The sequence below is a fragment of the Neodiprion pinetum genome, chromosome 3 (genome assembly GCF_021155775.2).
Source record: "Neodiprion pinetum isolate iyNeoPine1 chromosome 3, iyNeoPine1.2, whole genome shotgun sequence".
NCBI classification, from domain to species: Eukaryota; Metazoa; Arthropoda; class Insecta; order Hymenoptera; family Diprionidae; genus Neodiprion; species Neodiprion pinetum.
The window spans coordinates 21,425,925-21,442,447 of record NC_060234.1 but is presented as its reverse complement, the minus strand read 5'-3'; the positions used below and the strand labels follow the sequence as shown (position 1 = coordinate 21,442,447).

At 37.2% G+C, this 16,523-nt stretch overlaps 2 protein-coding genes across 2 annotated transcripts; one reads left to right on the top strand and one right to left on the bottom strand.

Annotated features, from left to right (window-relative positions):
- Positions 1-3,260: 3,260 nt before the first annotated feature.
- LOC124214400 (uncharacterized) lies at positions 3,261-12,978 on the top strand. Its single transcript, XM_069134380.1, has 14 exons — positions 3,261-3,392; positions 4,455-4,614; positions 4,945-5,021; positions 5,195-5,237; positions 6,872-7,085; positions 8,671-8,830; positions 9,654-9,829; positions 10,028-10,123; positions 10,754-10,900; positions 11,255-11,419; positions 11,990-12,218; positions 12,302-12,385; positions 12,493-12,546; positions 12,670-12,978. The coding sequence occupies exons 1-14, from the start codon at positions 3,261-3,263 to the stop codon at positions 12,976-12,978; spliced, it is 2,046 nt and encodes a 681-aa protein (XP_068990481.1).
- A 22-nt stretch (positions 12,979-13,000) lies between these two features.
- On the bottom strand, positions 13,001-15,987 carry LOC124213949 (FAST kinase domain-containing protein 5, mitochondrial-like). Its single transcript, XM_046615787.2, has 7 exons — positions 14,796-15,987; positions 14,511-14,672; positions 14,282-14,437; positions 13,984-14,209; positions 13,817-13,903; positions 13,437-13,733; positions 13,001-13,350 (listed from the first exon to the last, which is right to left on the bottom strand). Exons 1-7 carry the CDS (start codon positions 15,818-15,820, stop codon positions 13,273-13,275), a joined length of 2,031 nt encoding a protein of 676 aa, XP_046471743.1. The 5' UTR covers positions 15,821-15,987; the 3' UTR covers positions 13,001-13,272.
- Between the last annotated feature and the right edge of the window lie 536 nt (positions 15,988-16,523).

The window sequence follows — 16,523 nt, the reverse complement described above, 5'->3', positions numbered from 1 at the left end:
CTTGAGTGTAACATTTTTTTAACAGTCAATCGCATGACGTTCGTTATTATTAAACGCAGCTGCAGAGGTTGTATCTTGTATCTTTGCACGCGCATGAATAAATAGAGGCGTAGAAAAGCGTTCGATTCCCAAACTGGAACTGTGCGTGTGAAATCTTGACAAATTTCTCTCCACGGTGACGTTTTGTGAAAATATTCTCTAATCCTGAAACCGTACCGGAAACGGATTCGAAAATAAAATGACACGTTTCGGAATGAGTGAAATAACGAAAAAAAGATAAAAAAAAAAACAAATGCCTGTGTTTTATTTTTCTTGCCTCGTAGTTATTCAAATCGGTTCACGATTCATCTCAGCAGTTTTCTTAAATCTTCAAACACGCATACATTCATACAATATTACCGCATGTGTTCACAGTTATCGAACCGTTATAATATGCGTCCATCGAAACTGGAATGTAAACGAAAATAGGCAAAAAACGTCCAGCAAGTAGAAAAATGAAAATAGGAGAATAAAAAAAAAAGAATAAATCGGAAAGTGTACGGTCATTGATGTACTTTCTCGATTGAAGTGTTTTTTTTTTTACTATTCATTTTATTTATTCACAATATCGCTTACCGCGGCTTTTTCGCATCCTCAAATTTTGAATCCGATGTAATTAGCCAAGAATCCGATTCAATATTTTTGTACTTATTTTTTTTTTATCGAGTGAGAAAATCTAGCAAAAAATTTTTCGACTTTATGCGATACTCATTATTCGTTGTACGGCTAAGCTGTATTATTTATTAGCGCGTTACGCAATCGCTGTCCGGATAAAAAGTCATTTTTGATGAAAAAATTTGTTTTGAAAATGGAAGCGTACGTTTATCATGGCGGTTTTGGCCAAATTAACGAATTTTAACAAACTTCGAACCGAACTTTGTTCTTAAAAAAATTAAAAAAAAAAAAAATAAATAAATATAAAAATATTCAATTTTTTTTCTTCTAATTCAGTACATATTTGCACGTATATAAACACATGCAATTCATTAGAAATACAATCTTTCGTGAAAATAATTTGACCCTGACAGAAAAATGACTAAATAAAAATATGCAGTTTAGCCGTGGATGAGTGTATGAATAATTTACAGCTCAAATATCAGAGACTGTACACAAATTGAAGCGTACGCTTCGACAGTGCATGCATGCCTACTCGAAGATCTACTGCAGGCGCCGACACGGTCAATTAATTATGCAGCTATTAATGGAGAACACTTAATTCCAATTAGGGAAGTTTGTGGGTTCCCTTTTTCAAATTATTTACGCATATATGCATAATATATCTCGACCGGTGAACAGTAATAAGCATCAGGCTAGGACGTCGAACTAACATCGAGTGGAATGAAATTATATGCGCCGAGTCGAAACTGGTTTTCGAATCGAAAAAAGTTATGAATTTTTTTAAACCACTTGAAAAATGTAATCGAATACAATTAAAAAAAAATATATATATTTATCAAGGCATAATTTTTCCTCATTCATTGATTGTCAATTTTAATAATAAAGGAAGCGAAAAATCAGAGGATGTTGAAAGATGATGGGGAACACTGATCGCACATCGAGTGAGCGTCGGGATCTAATGCCGTATAATCGTAACGATGGAATAAAAGAATGTTACTGATAAAAGTATATAATAAAGTGACATTTAATGTGCGACAGTCAATGTAGATGTGAGAGCCAGGAAAATAACTATGTCACAAACTTTTGAACGACACTAATTCTGGATGCGTAGTTACATATCGATTCACGATAATCGAAGATATAATGGGCAAGTTTATACGCTTGTCTTTTAATTAACAAAGAATTTCTGTATTTCTTTCTTAACCTCTCGGGGATCAGTGTGCCTAAAAAACCAAACAGTTTCTGTTTCTTCAGTGTGTTTGAATGAAATAATTTTTACCTGATTGTGAATTTTGATTAAAAGAACAAGCGATTCTACCGATTGATTAAATCTACTGAATATTTTCAAGTTTCTGTTGGCTAAATAATTTTTCTACCACGTTCATATCCGAATCAGTTTTATTTTTAGTAATATGCGTCCGTAAACCGATAAGATAATTTTCTACGTCGTCTGTTAAACGGTGGCATTAAATGATATATTTATATGGGAGGATCCATCTCAGCTCGATCGCTTTCTAGACATCATACTTTCGATTTTTTTTTCTTTCCGATATTTCGAGTACTACGTGAGAATAAATTCCCTGATTTTTTCAAAATTTTTCGGATTCCCGTTTTGGAATTCTTAGTATGCAATCCAAGAATTTCAATCGACGATATCTTGGAAAGTTACATGAATACAAATAACGTGAACATTGGATTTGTTCCGAATCCAACGGTTCGGTATCAAGAAAACGGTATTTGTGAATCACGTTTTGTGTAACCAAAATTACTTTGAAAGAGAAAAATCGATGTTTCGACAATTTGGACATCTTTAATTTCTTAAATGTCTTCCTTAAAAATCTGTTAACGAACGTCAAAAATTTCAAGCACTTACTCAACAAAGCGTTTTTAATGATTTGGAAGTTATACATTTTTTACAGAGTAATGTGTTTTACAAAACCTCATTACTTTTCTCTTGGAATTCAAAAAAACGATTGTTTTATCGTTTGTTGAATAATTTTTAGTCGGTACGTTACGGTATTTTGGATTAATTGGAATTGAATTCACTCGTCGGTAAAAAAGCTGTGTCGTAGCTACTGGAAATTATGCACAAAAAATTATAAAATATTCATTGTCCGAAATTCTCAGTGACAAATAATACCGTTTTGACTTTTGATTCTTTCTAAAGAATTTTCAACTTGTACGCCATTGAAGATACTACTTCGAGTAAGCATTTCAAGTTTTTTACCGTTTCAAAGATTTTCGTGAAACCGAACTTTTTAGCCAAAAATGTTCGGGTTATTGGAATATCGATTTTCTCTTTCAAATTAATTTTCGACGACTAAAACGACATTCGAAATTTTTTTACGCTCTGTTGACATGTAGTTGAATTTAAAATGAAATCAATGATTGCGTTATTTTTGTCGATACGATTTGCCCCACGTACATTTATTTTACGATGAGAAAATCTGGGCGAAATAATTCGCTAAAACTTATCGGGGAATTTTTCTTCCCAGCAGAGGTCAATACTCGAAATATTTTACCACGAGTCGAGTGAATTATCTTCAGATTTTACAGTTACAGATGTAGAGGACCGCGATTTTCGCTTCGAAAAGCCGGAGAAAATGAAACCAGGCCAAAATTCGAACACGAGTTGGGAATCGAGTCGTGAGCCAAACGGGGAATTGAGTTATGACTTACGAATTTCGGATGGATTCGAGTATGACGAGAATTCGCAGAGGAACTCGTCTGACCGAGTAAGAAAAAAAATTGAGATGGTTGTCTTGAGTTATTCGATCTTTAAGGTCATTTATACTATTCATATACAAATATCCACTAAAGTCTCCGTAAGGGAAAATTTTTGCAAAAGGTTTTGTGGTTTCGTTGCAGCTTCGTTAACGCAAATAGGAATTTTTTATTCTATGGTTCTGCGAAATTATACGAGTTTCAATTTTGAAAAGGAAGGAACAGCAGTTCAGGGATTCTTAAAAATTACCCAGGACTGAAAGTTTTACGGCGAATCGCGCATGATTTCCCCGCGAAAATTCGCAAACATTGATACAATGAGAAAAATTTCATTTGTTACAGTAACTAAAAAAATTCAGTAAAACAGGTATCGTTGAAAAAACTGTTTGAATATTGTTGGAATTGCGAAAAACGAGGTACGCGTAACCATTTTGCGCTATTGTCGATTCTTTTTGGTAATTGCAACGCAAAATCAGTTTGTTCGGTTTACTCTACTTTTTTAGCTAAACAAGGCTTTAACGTCAATTTATTGTTGCGCAAGCATTAAATTTTCGCAACAGTTACAAGAAAATATAGTAACAGTGATGATAATGAGAAAGAATAGTAACGGATACTAGACTTTCTGGTAACATTTACAAAACTAATTTTCGTTTTGTACATAGAACTATATTTTTCGATTGTGGTAAAAAATGAAAATAGTTAAGGACCGAGCGGTAACCGGAACTAAAACTTTCTCTCAGTGTACTTATTTCAGAAATAAGCTGTCGCATGAAAAAAAAGCTTCGGAGAATTGATGGAACAATGTTAACAGAATATCATAGAAGAGTTAACGATAACTAAGAATTTCATACATACAGCATAAACGATATAAATTTATAAATTATAGCAAAATTGTTTGCAGAATTCTCTACAGAGTTTTTACAAATAATCGGTAATAGTGAAGTTAAAAAAAAATTCCAATCTGTGGACACGAATCATAATCATTTGAATTATCAGGAGGTACATTATTTTTTTTCACAAAAATTCCCAAGGGTAAATACGAGTTTTCAATTTTGAATCCTTGTTTTCAAAAGAGTTCCAACTATAACTGGGAACCGATTGAGACTAGTCGCAAGTTCGTCGGTGATTTGAGGGAGGTAAAAGGCGAGACGATTTTTGTCGATGGATCTCGATACAAGGGAACTTGGGATGCTCTGGGCATGGCAGGAGTCGGAAGATACCGCATGCCGCACGGTAAGAAAGTTGAACCCGCCGTCAAGGTTGATTAATTGTGTAAGATAAATTAAAATTATGTCATCGCGATCGTTTGGACGTGGGCAAACCCGAAAGTGCTGGCTCTTCTAGTTTTTTTGTGCAAAAGTTTTCGCTAACGTCTAAATATTGCAAATTTGTTGTCTTTTTTTTTTTTTTTTTTTTTTTAAATCGGATAGCGAGCTGTTCTAATTTCCACGCCGGAGAGCTAATAAGTTTTTTGTACAAACTTCATGCTTCGCGAGTTAAGCCGCGCAGTCACGTTCACGTACGGTGTTTAATTCTGTAATTAATTTCTTCTTTCTACTTTAGAGCCGAAAAGAATTTATACCCATGTCAAAACCGCAGCGCTTATGAAACATATCCTTACGCATATATCAATACGAGATGTTAATTAATTCGGATAAACTCATACGTTGCGGATACATATTTTGTTAAACGAATTAGTTTTATGGTATGTTTGCAAATAACGGTTATATTGTCTAAACGTGCCACTGATACAGGAAATCGCCTTAATTTATGATCAACGAATTAAGAAATTCAAAATACTTGACTCTAACAGTTAACGGTTAAGCGAATAAAACTTTTTAAAAAATACGCTCAGCGTAAATTTATATGTTGTTAAATTCCACTGGAAAAAATATTTCACTTGATTTCAACAATATGGCAAATAAAAAATTCTGTCAGGATTCAATGTGAAATAAAAAAAAAAATCAAATACCATCAATCATCGAATCACTAAACGTGAGGGTATAATAAATTATTAATACATAATTCAAACCCAATTGCAATGTTAGAAATTATAATAGGTGAAACTTTGTTGATTAAAATTTGTTAAAAAACTCTTTCATAAAATCATTTTCACGTGTGATAATAAACTATACATCTTACCTTGGTCACTGAGACTGTTTTTCTTACACAATTTTTATTTACAGCCAAATCAGATATTCAGTTTATTAACTATTTATTAATTACAATCAGAACATGTTTTGTTTGAGGAGATAAAAATAAATTTGATCTCTGAAATTATTCAACAAAACGTTCGCTACAATTCATCGAACAAATCATAACCGATGATATTCTGACGAGCCTTACGCTGCTACCTATTCAAATCATGAAGAAATGACAAGAAAAGTCTCACTCGAAACATTATTAATCGCTGATCCTGGATTAAGGATCGGCGGCGGGAATTCTATCGTTGTTTGCTTTACTTTAACTTTTTCGAACCTTGCAAAATAAATTTCGTGCGACTGACTGTATTGACGGATCGAATCGCATGATTGAATTATACAGATGAAACGATGCAATAGGATTTAGAGAACTTTGTTCTTTCGCTCGAGATAATTATCGATCTTTTGTCGGTTTGCAACGTTTTTATTCAAAGGTATATAAATAGAAATGACATCAGAGGTTTTAACGAGGGAGAAAATTTGGCTATTCGTTTCGTTTGATCTACCAAAAATTCATTTAACATGTAAAAGACTGTATATTTACTTCTGAAAACATTATTACTGTAAATCTGTGTCACAAGTTGGTTTCATTACGCAAGTCTGCACAAAAAATATTTTACTTCAGCTTTATGGGATGTTTTTGGTAAATATTATGACTTCCATTTCCCTCCATCACGTACGTAGTATTTTTGCGAAGTACAAGGTGTTTGCATAAAAAAAGGATAACAATAGTGAAAAAAACCACCATGAAATTACAATGAACTAAAAAACATTTCTTATAAAATTAAACAAATAATTTCTTCCTGAAATGTATTCAACTTTGTGTTCATCCTTTTTGCCTGTGAAACCTTTTCTTCTTCTCTTTGATACTTCTCCGAACACTTCTGTTTCCCTGTTTCTATGTATTCTCGAGTCTCACTCTAATGCATATTAAATGAAAATAAGTAATCACTTTTGCATAGAATTTTTAGAATCAAGAATAGGATACCACATTTCAATTTAAACGGGAGTTTCACTCTGAATGAAACTACAAACACGAGTTCAAGAAAAAACCTTGAGGGATGGAATTTTTTAAAATATTTTTCCCGGTTTCAGTAAGTAAAAATGTATAAAAAAAAAAAAAACCTATAGAAATATAAAAATTACTTCCACTTTCGCTTGCAAGACCAGGCTCCGCAATTTATCATTAAAATCGTCAGTGAAAATCAAGTGAAAATGTTTCTCAAATTTCATTTTAAAAATGCTTTCAATTTTGTTTGTTGCGTGAAAAAATTCTTGATTTTGACTAGTTTTCAACCGCATTTTAATCCCTCAAGACGTTCTGTACGAGGGTGAAATGTGGGATGGCATGCAGCATGGTCAGGGGAGGCTCGAGTATCCGGGAAAGCAGAAGATAGACGGAGTTTGGAGTCGTGGTCAGCTTCAGAAGTGGAAATACACTTTCAGCGACGGTTTGATATACGAGGCGGAGAACTGGGCCTACTGCAAATTTCCGGATCGTCGGTGAGCCGTTAGAACGCCGATATTTCGCGAATTGAAATTTGTTTTCCTTCTAACCAATTGATTAAGAGGAGTGGTAATTTCCTTTTATTCTCGACGCAACCGTAATGTTAAATTTTTTGACCTTAAAAGCGGTACGAAAGTGGAATATTTTTCCCTAAATATGAGATCATATTTCTCGCGAATTCAAATCCAGAAGAAGCGGGAGCAGACAATTGCCCCAATTTAAAAATCCAAATTTTCAAATAAATATTCCAGCCAGAGTTGAGTCGGAAATAAAGTCCTACATGTAACACAGGAATAAAAGTCGACTATTCCCTTGGGTGATTACTGCCCGAGCGCAATTCACCCGCGGGAATAATCTCCGACTTTATTCCCTTGTTACATAATGTACCATTTCACCACGATTCTCGTAATTTTATCTTATTTCAATACTAAGTATCAGATAAAAATAAACGTTTGGAAAAACGACGTTTCGAGGAAAATAAGCAGATACAGAGTTTAACAATTACAGATCATGTTTTGAATTTTTAAGTTCAAAATCAAGATTAAACCAGGATGGTTCAAACGTGTAATCGTTGATTATTAAGAAACCTTCTTATGAATAGCCGCTACTCAAAATTAGCACAAAAATCGAGCACCAAATTCTTCGGACTAATACCTTCAAAGAAATCGAAATATCGCGAGGCATAATTTCTTGTTTTATTTCGTTCTTCGCAGCATTTGAGCAATCGCGAACCTTTCGAAGGGTCTGCAAATTGCCCTGCGACTGCATCGCAAAAATTCGTTCTTCATCGTCGTTTGGTTTAATCAACGCGTCGCTACTGACAGATTAATTATGCGGCCAGGGGGGGGGGGGGGGGGGGAGGAGGAGGAAGTTGAATTACGAGACTTTCACGTTCCGTGCAGAGAAATTCCCCTGATTTTTGCCCTAAGAGACCTCAGGGTCGGCGCTCCTCGATCCAGGCGAAAGCACTACTACTTTCGCATTGAATATGATTTACCGATAATTATTCTAGGTGAATCTATCTACGATGTATTTCAAGATGATCAGTTTTTCAGGCGAGCCATATTTTATCGCTGGCGTATTTAAATCGCTCGTGATTGGTTAAACCGAAATGATCACATGCTGCTTTTCACAATGTAGTTTTTAATTGTCGGTAAAAAAATTTCTGCAACTTGTACGAATAATATCCGTGGAGTTCTGAATTTTAAATTATGCTCGCTGTTAAAACCTTTCTTGATTCTGTGAAATTTTTAGAATCGCAAATTTCCGTCTGCTACTTTTTTCACTAAATTCTCAACAAGCCTGAGAAATTACGCTTACGATTAATATCCATGAAATTCCAGAAACTTTGTCTCGGCTAAATCGAATTTGGAATTTGATAGTTATAAATAAAGTGTACATTTACTTATACTCTCCGTTTATGTTTAGAAAGTTTATAGTCACGTAGATTCAATATCGAGAAGGAAATTACGAACTTCAAAGAGTGTTTTTTTTTTCTATCCGAAAAGTCTTTTGTACCAATTTACAAAATCATGTTACCATATTCAGATACATTTGACGACGGGTAAAAATTTTGCACAGATTCAATCAGTCGAAACTGAACGGCCTTAATCCGGCTGGAAGGTCCCTAAAAACGCAGCATCAACCGACCAAAGTGATTCCTGCGGGCTGTTACGACACGGGCGATGGAATTTTCGATCCCTCGACCCTCTGCGTAACGAATTTCGATAGGCCTTCAAAGGTGATATTTTTCTTGGAAAAAGCTGTCTGTATTACTCGGATGCAAACTATTTTAAAAAGTTCTTTATAAATTTCTTACTTTCTATTCGCGATAAGCGTTATATGATATTTTTTTCGAAAAATCTTCTCCAAGGGGAGAAATATTCACTCAAGGAAGTCATAAATTGAATACTTTAAAATCAAATCGTAAATTAAAAAAAAATTATCTTTATCTTTGAAATGCTTAGGGATCAATCGAGATAGCTGAAACTATTCTAAATCATCGCGAATTACTTAATATCTCATGATAGGGTTGGAAATCATGAAATTCGTTGGATGTTTTGCGGTAAACGACAAATGGTTTCAATTCGTTAATATTCTATTGATTGCCATCTTACTACACGTTTTCATTGATGATCCAGTTCACCAATTCTAAGATACTACTGGTGATTTATTATAACTACTTGTGATTCTAACTAGTTTGGTGATTGCTGAAAATCGCTTAGAACGCTCGGATATCATCGATGATCACTCGGTACACTCGAAATTAATAAAAATCACATAGTAAGATAGAAATCACTGATCGGGATGAATGTTTGTGAATTGGAATCACCAATTCGATTTCGAAAGGAAAAGTCCCTCGATCTTGTCGCTTTATTAGAGATTATCACAAGAAAAAAAGCTATCAGAAGTAGATCCAAAAAATTCGTCTGATTAATTTTAAATATTTTTGCAAACATGTATAATTTTTCGAAAAAAAATCTCAACAATACCGAGTTCTAATGAACAAGAAAATTCATAAACGTACGAAATAAATGCATAAAGAAACACAAAAATTAATGTAGATAATCAGAATCCCAACGGCAGACGAGATCAAATGGATAATGAAATACTGTCGAAGGGGGGAATTGGAGCCGACAGGATACCAGCCTTGGCTCAATGAAAATTGGTCGTCGCAGCCTCCCGAGCTGCCGTACAGGTTGCCAATGTCGACGGATTCGCCGGAGAGTTGGTGGAAAAGGTGAGGCCGTCGGTTTGTTTACCAATAAAAAACGCAAATTTTCACGGAATTCGACCAAGTACCGGAAACGACTTTTCTCCTCGGCTAAACAGCCGTACGGAAGAAGAAGAACTTTCTATTCGATTTTATTTCTATTTATTTATTCCTGCATTAATTTATTTCTTTTCTCCCTCCCCCCCGCATTCGCTTCCCCCACAGAATTTTCACTTTCGAAAGAGATACGAGCGTCGTCCTTGACACGAGGCGACGATCTTCGAAGGAAAGTGAAGACGCCAAGACGGAATTGGGAGGAAGGTGGGTCCAACATTATATACATGCACGCATAGTAATTATTATCGAGAAGCGACAACCAAAATCTTCGTATACCTGGCTATGTTACGAGATACCTCTATACCAGTCGATAATTTAATCTAAACAATTTTATTACGACTGCGAGAAAGTATTACTAAGTGGAAAATTATGTAAAGGTATTATAACCGGTACGTATAGGACGCTGCAGGGCTGCAACGGGCCTTTGTAGCCGTAGGATTGAGGGAGAAGGAAGTCGATTGTTAGATGACAGTGAAAAATAAACTAAATTTTCATCTATTTTTCAATAACTCTGGCAAAGGATACAACGATCGAATTAATTCTATGTAATAATAGAGTAACCTGCAGCTATCGTGAACATTATAGACTTCGTCGATAATCGGCGAATTCGTTGGTTCACTCTTGAAGCTACACCAACTTGACTCTTTGTCAATAATTTTTTTTAAATCACGCGCCAGAAATTTCTTTGTCACACTTGCGTTTATTTTTTCACGAGTGTATATATATATCAGGATGCTTCTTTTGAAAGCAAAAATTTCATTTTGTTCGTACCTAAAAAAATTCTCATTAATATTCAAAATCAGGTTTCCAGCCTAAAAACATTTTATCCTACAGTTCTGATCCGGCGGAATACTCTATATGCGTTTCCAAATCTCAAGGCGAATTCGGACCTCGAGCAGAGTCGGATGCAGAAAATCTGATACCCGTGTGTGGTGTCCTAGACGTCTGCGGAGGGGACCGCGACTCGGAGATGGCAGTCTTGTAAGATTCAGTGAAGTTTAAAAGTTAAATTCAAGTCTACGTGACGAATTAACGATATTGAGCCGCCATTTTCTATCGATATTCGACGTTTCCGAAACTGCCGTCGGATTTCAGAAACTACGATCATGCATCAAGCAGCTCATATTTAATTATAAAACTAGTTTGAACCACTTATTTTGCTACAATTTGCAACGAATGTGATAAAGGAGAAGTCTAACGGCTTGCACGAAGTTCTCCATAGCTTGAGATACTTGTAATTTGCCTTTGCTTCGTCCAGAATGATCAGCTGTTCACTCGGGTCGACGCCATATTGTCAAACTTCAGACCCGAATAATTTTTCGCTCTTTATTCAAGTCGAGAAGTCGTCTGTGAACCAATGTCGTCGGGCGAATACGAAGATGAGGATCCCGACAACCTGATGATGACGGTCTGCGTTCCGCCGAAAGGAACCTACACGATTACGCGGAGGATACGATCGGCAAGCACTCTGGAGAGCTTGGTATCACGATCATCAGACTGGTGAAAAGAATGATTTTTTTTAATTGCTCAGAAGCATACCATGCTTCAGCCAGTTTTAAGAAAAATTCCGCATCACTTTTGAAAAAGTTTGACTTATTTTGACAGTGTGATACGAATTTTAAAAAATTCTACGGAGTCTCACGTTCCTTCGTTACTTTTTTATTTTGTGCTGAAAACCTGAAAAATTCTGAGCTTTAATTTTTCAGGCTTATCCTCATCAAGCCGAGTGATAGATGGCATTTGGACGAATTTCAAGAGAAGATTCATATTTTTTCTCGGAATTTCACTTTGCATCGCAAATCTAAAGATTTCTGGCATTTATGCGTAATATTTTCTTTCTGATGGTACTGCGGGTTATAAAATACTGGGATAGATTTCTTTGAGAGAGATTGGAATTTGTCAAAATGCATTCCCTGCATAGAAATTGGGATATCACAACAAAAATTTGACTAGAAATCATTGAAATTTGACACTGATTTTTCAGAAAATCCGAGAAGCTGTCAGAAATTTATGATCGGAGTAAATTTGTCGAAATTTTTGAAAGTTTGCAATGATGTTGATTTTTCCCAGGATGTCGGACGACGGTGAGGGGGCGGGAATTTACTGGGAACAGGACGAAGACAGTTTGATAAGTGATCGGGGTTCGGCGAAGGATCTCAGCTCATATCACAGCGATATCTCGCATTACGTTGAAGTTAAGCAATCGGCAGAGGGCGAAGAGGTTGAAGACTGGCGTTCTTACTCTGACGCTCTCAGGACCAGCAAGGACCTCGGCGACTTGAAATCCAAGTCGTTACGGGTGAGGAAAACAGATTCAGAGTCGATTTTATGCCGAACATAGTATTATAAATATCTGGAAAGTAACCCCCTGTTCTTCTACAGAAGAAACGGAAGTTAGCTGGTTCCAGAAGGAGAACTGGAAACATAAAAATTTCTAAAAAAGTTGGGCCCAAAAAGCAGTTGCCTGTGAGTTGGCTTTTTCTCTCTTCTTTTTGATCGATGCAATCAAGATTTTTCGGGTCTTGCGCCGATTTTGTTACAATCTAATTGTCATTTTTTTTTTCTCTCACCAGAAAAAACGGCCGTGTCCCGACGTCACTAACGCGGATCAGCTTCTTCAGCGAAAGGCACGTATTATATATTTTCGGAAACTATGACTACTGTAAAAAATATGAATCCTCCTGTATTCTGATAATTTTTTGCAATGAATTGACCAACCGATTTTTGGTATCGATAACGTTCTCCTGCAGGTTGGAGACCTGTTGTTTTCACCGGCATTAGAACCGCCCAGGTCGCCGGTTTACCTGGTTAAGAAGGTGTGCGACAGAAAAGTGTGCAAAAAACTCAAGGCCCGAATATGCAAGAAATCGACATGCGGAGCGTCCGCATCGCCAGCTAATTTACCCGCGAAAGAACGCAAGCCGCGAGTCTGCATAGGTGATAAAAAGAGTGCGTCATCGGATAAGAAGAAAATCTGTTCGCCTTCCAGACCCTTCATAATCGTGAAGGAGCGGAACAACGCGCAACGATCGAAAGTAAACTATTTCGACGTAATATAACGAGTATGTTGTTTATATTAACTATTTACGAACGAAGTTTATTGAGTGTACGTGATAGACTTTTAAACTTCTTTACATTACTTTATATTTCTCTATATATATATAGATATATATATATATATGTATGTAATATATATATATGTGTGTGTGTATATATATACAAATGGCGGCGTCGTGCTCCCGGACAAAATTTTGAACACTCAAAGGTGTCTCGATGATGACGGAAGATGAAAAAAAGAGAAAAAAATTACCCAATAAAATTCGTACCGATACTGATGACGATGAGTGTTCAGATTAGCAGAAAACTTTGCACTGTAGGTATTTGAACTTCTGTTCGTCGTTTTTGAGCTGGCTCCAGTCCTGCCAAAATATCTGTAAAAACAACACAACATTGAAGAAACGGTTATTACACAAAATTAGTACCATCATGAGAATATCGATCTACAGTAGAAACGTACCAAAAAAGGATCGTAGCCGATATATTCAAGCTGCCTCTGCTTAGCGCAAAAATGTCCTAGTACACGGTTAGTATTTTTCGCAAGCGCATTTCGGGTGCCTATCACTACAGCTAACCATTTGGTACCATCTGCGTCGATTTTTGGAGCCCGTTTAACGCTTCCAAAAGGTATCTTTGACAACACCGAGCTGATGGGAACAGGACGCTTCTTGTCGTCCAGGCAAACGATTATGTCTGGGTGGTAGTATTGCGGCAGTACGTGATCTACGTGGACCATTTTCTTCGAGCCTAGGTATTCCTTGGAACAGATGAATATAACATTCATTTTAGACAAGTTGATGACAAGAAAGGTTTGAAAACTGAGTAAAGTAAAGCATGTACCTCGCAGATTCTTATCACATCTAACATCAAGTAATCGGAAAAGTTGAGTTGCAGACCCTTAAAATTCGGCAGAGGGTCCGTCATCATCTGAAAAAATCGAAAACTTCGTACATCAACTTAAGGAACTGGAGACAATGGTTCAGGTTTTGGCTTCCGCGAGCTTTTACCATGGCGATGCTTTCCCGCGAATGCATGTCGAGTCTCGGGCCGCTATAGTCTGGCATTTCAGTCTCGACATCCAAGTCTAGAGCAAATATTTCCCGTCTTATGTTCACGTTCGATCCGTACACTTTTTCGATGTTCTTAGGATCCAGCACTCTGGCTATTAAATTTTTCGGGTGTTTGTTAAGTAAGCTAAGGCTATGCAGGCACTTTGCAAGGCAGTCCGGGTACCTGTATAAAAGTTTTCAATCAGGAATTGGCGATTTTCTTTTTCGTCAAAGAGCACATGAATCGAACACACACCTCTTCATTTCAGGCTCACGTTTAGATGCGTTCAGTTCATCTATGATCGCATTAAGGATGTTCGGTTGCTTTTCGGGAACGTAGTGAAATGAGGAAAGAGCAAAAACTAACGAATTTATATCCTTCATCCTGACCTTGGACATTTCCCTATAGAATCTAAAAAAATAAAATAGTACAGGTATAGTTAGGCAATAGACTGACGTCATTGCACTGTAATTATCGCGCTCACCTCACTGTGGCGGCATTCAACAATTCTGCATAAAATAAGCTTTTAGTTGCAGCAGCCAATACAACGTGAGACAAGCAGGTCATCGAGAGTCGTGGTATCTGGGGTATCGTGCACTCCAATAATTTGCAGAGGTGCCTGAGGTCATTGTGGTGGATGCTAAAGCTGAAAAATACACGAAACAGACTAGAATCATTTTATTGGACATGAAATTTCTCGAATTTACCTGGCTCTCAAGCTCAAAAATTTACCTCTTCTATTTGACAAGTTCATCGAAAATGAACCTACCGAGTGATTTTGAGCATAGCAGCCAAACTGATGTCCTCGATGACGTCAATTTTTTGAGTCGTTTTCTTAATCATGGTTGTGAGCAGCATACGATCCCTAATCGGAGTCTGGCTTTTGAAGAACCCAAGTGCAATGATGGCTAATTCGTCGACGTCCAAATTGTACACCAGGGGGTTGAGCCTGACTTGAATTTCCTTAAAGTTAACAAGTCCGCTGCGAGCTATGCCGATGTAGAACAAAAGCTGGACTAAATGAGATTGCGAAAGATCCGATACATTGTTGCCGAGGTTGATTATAGCGTGTTTCATGAATCTTGACTTTCGTATCAATCTGAGTCTGTACCAGTGGTCGGAGATCAAAAGGAGCTGTGAATGAGACCAATTTTCGGCTCGAGCCATGCATTCCTGGTCAAGGACTCTGTAAAGATGTGAAAAGTTGGAATCCTGTTCGCTGCATTCTATGAACCAGAGCATGAGCGAGCGGAGGACATGGCTGAGCTGTTCGTCGCTGAATATTTTGCAGTTTGTCGCCAGGGTCAGCATGATGAGCTGGTACTTTTCAGCGTATATGTTCTCGTTGTTCTGAAAGGCGTATTGAGATATTTTCCTGAAGCTCTCGACCAGCTTCGCGATACTCTCGAGCCTCCAATTCGTCCGCGTTAACTTGTCCACCTCGTCCGTTGATATGATTTGGTTTTCAAACCCCTTGGGTGGATAGACAATTGTCGCTTTGTAAGCTTTTCTCTGCTCCAGAATGCGGTGCGCATACCTGTTTTCAACGCTATCCCACTTGGCCTGCGAGTTGTCTGCGTCGCTGTCGCATCCTTCTTCGTACTCGTAAAATATTCTGATCGACGCATCGTTCGCCTTCTTCCAAGCGCTGTAGAACTGCACCTGGGGCAAATTGCAACTGGTTGTACATGCTGCTAAAATCTGTGGGCTCTTCGGATCCTGAGCTGAGTCCAATCTAACCCCAAACTGTCGCAGGAACTTTATTCCCCGATATGACAAAATGAATTTGTGCATTATGAATCCATCTAATTATGCGACCCAAACGCCGGCGTTTTCGACACTAATAGACATAGTATTTATTCACTTTATCTACATTCCCGCAGAGCACGATGCGCTTTAAATACCCGAGAGGTTATGTCCAGTTATGTCATTTCACAGCTGATATTAAACGCTGCGGTCCATGGCTTGTGTTTGCCAATCGTGTTCGAGAATAAACGCCAATACGCCAATGGCTTTCAAGTATAAATTAGAAGCAGCCAATCGGGTGCTTCGATTGCTGTTGCGGCAGCCTTCGGTAGAATTAAATTCAACCCACAGATTTCCATATTCAACCAGTGTTATCTATCGATTGGCGTCTCAGTTATTCGAAAATATTCCGTACGGTGTCGCTAGCAGGTGGCTCAAGAAGTGCCGCAAGTCCCAAATGACGTGACGTCAATTTATGAAATGAATCAGGAAGCCCGGGGCCTCGCGAAAAGTACGGAGAAGAGTGCGTGGTGACGAATATTCACCGATTTCGATTTACAATTATTTCATCATTCATTCTCTTTCGTAGTTTACTTGTAACTGTGTTGTTTACATGGATTCTGGGAGATTGGTGAAATAGGCACGACAAGGTGGTCAAAAATCTTTGAGAATTGAAAATGTAAGTACCTTTGCAGGATTTGTGTGAAAATTGTTTTTCAGCTTCAAACGTTTAACCACTTAAGTGGCAAGG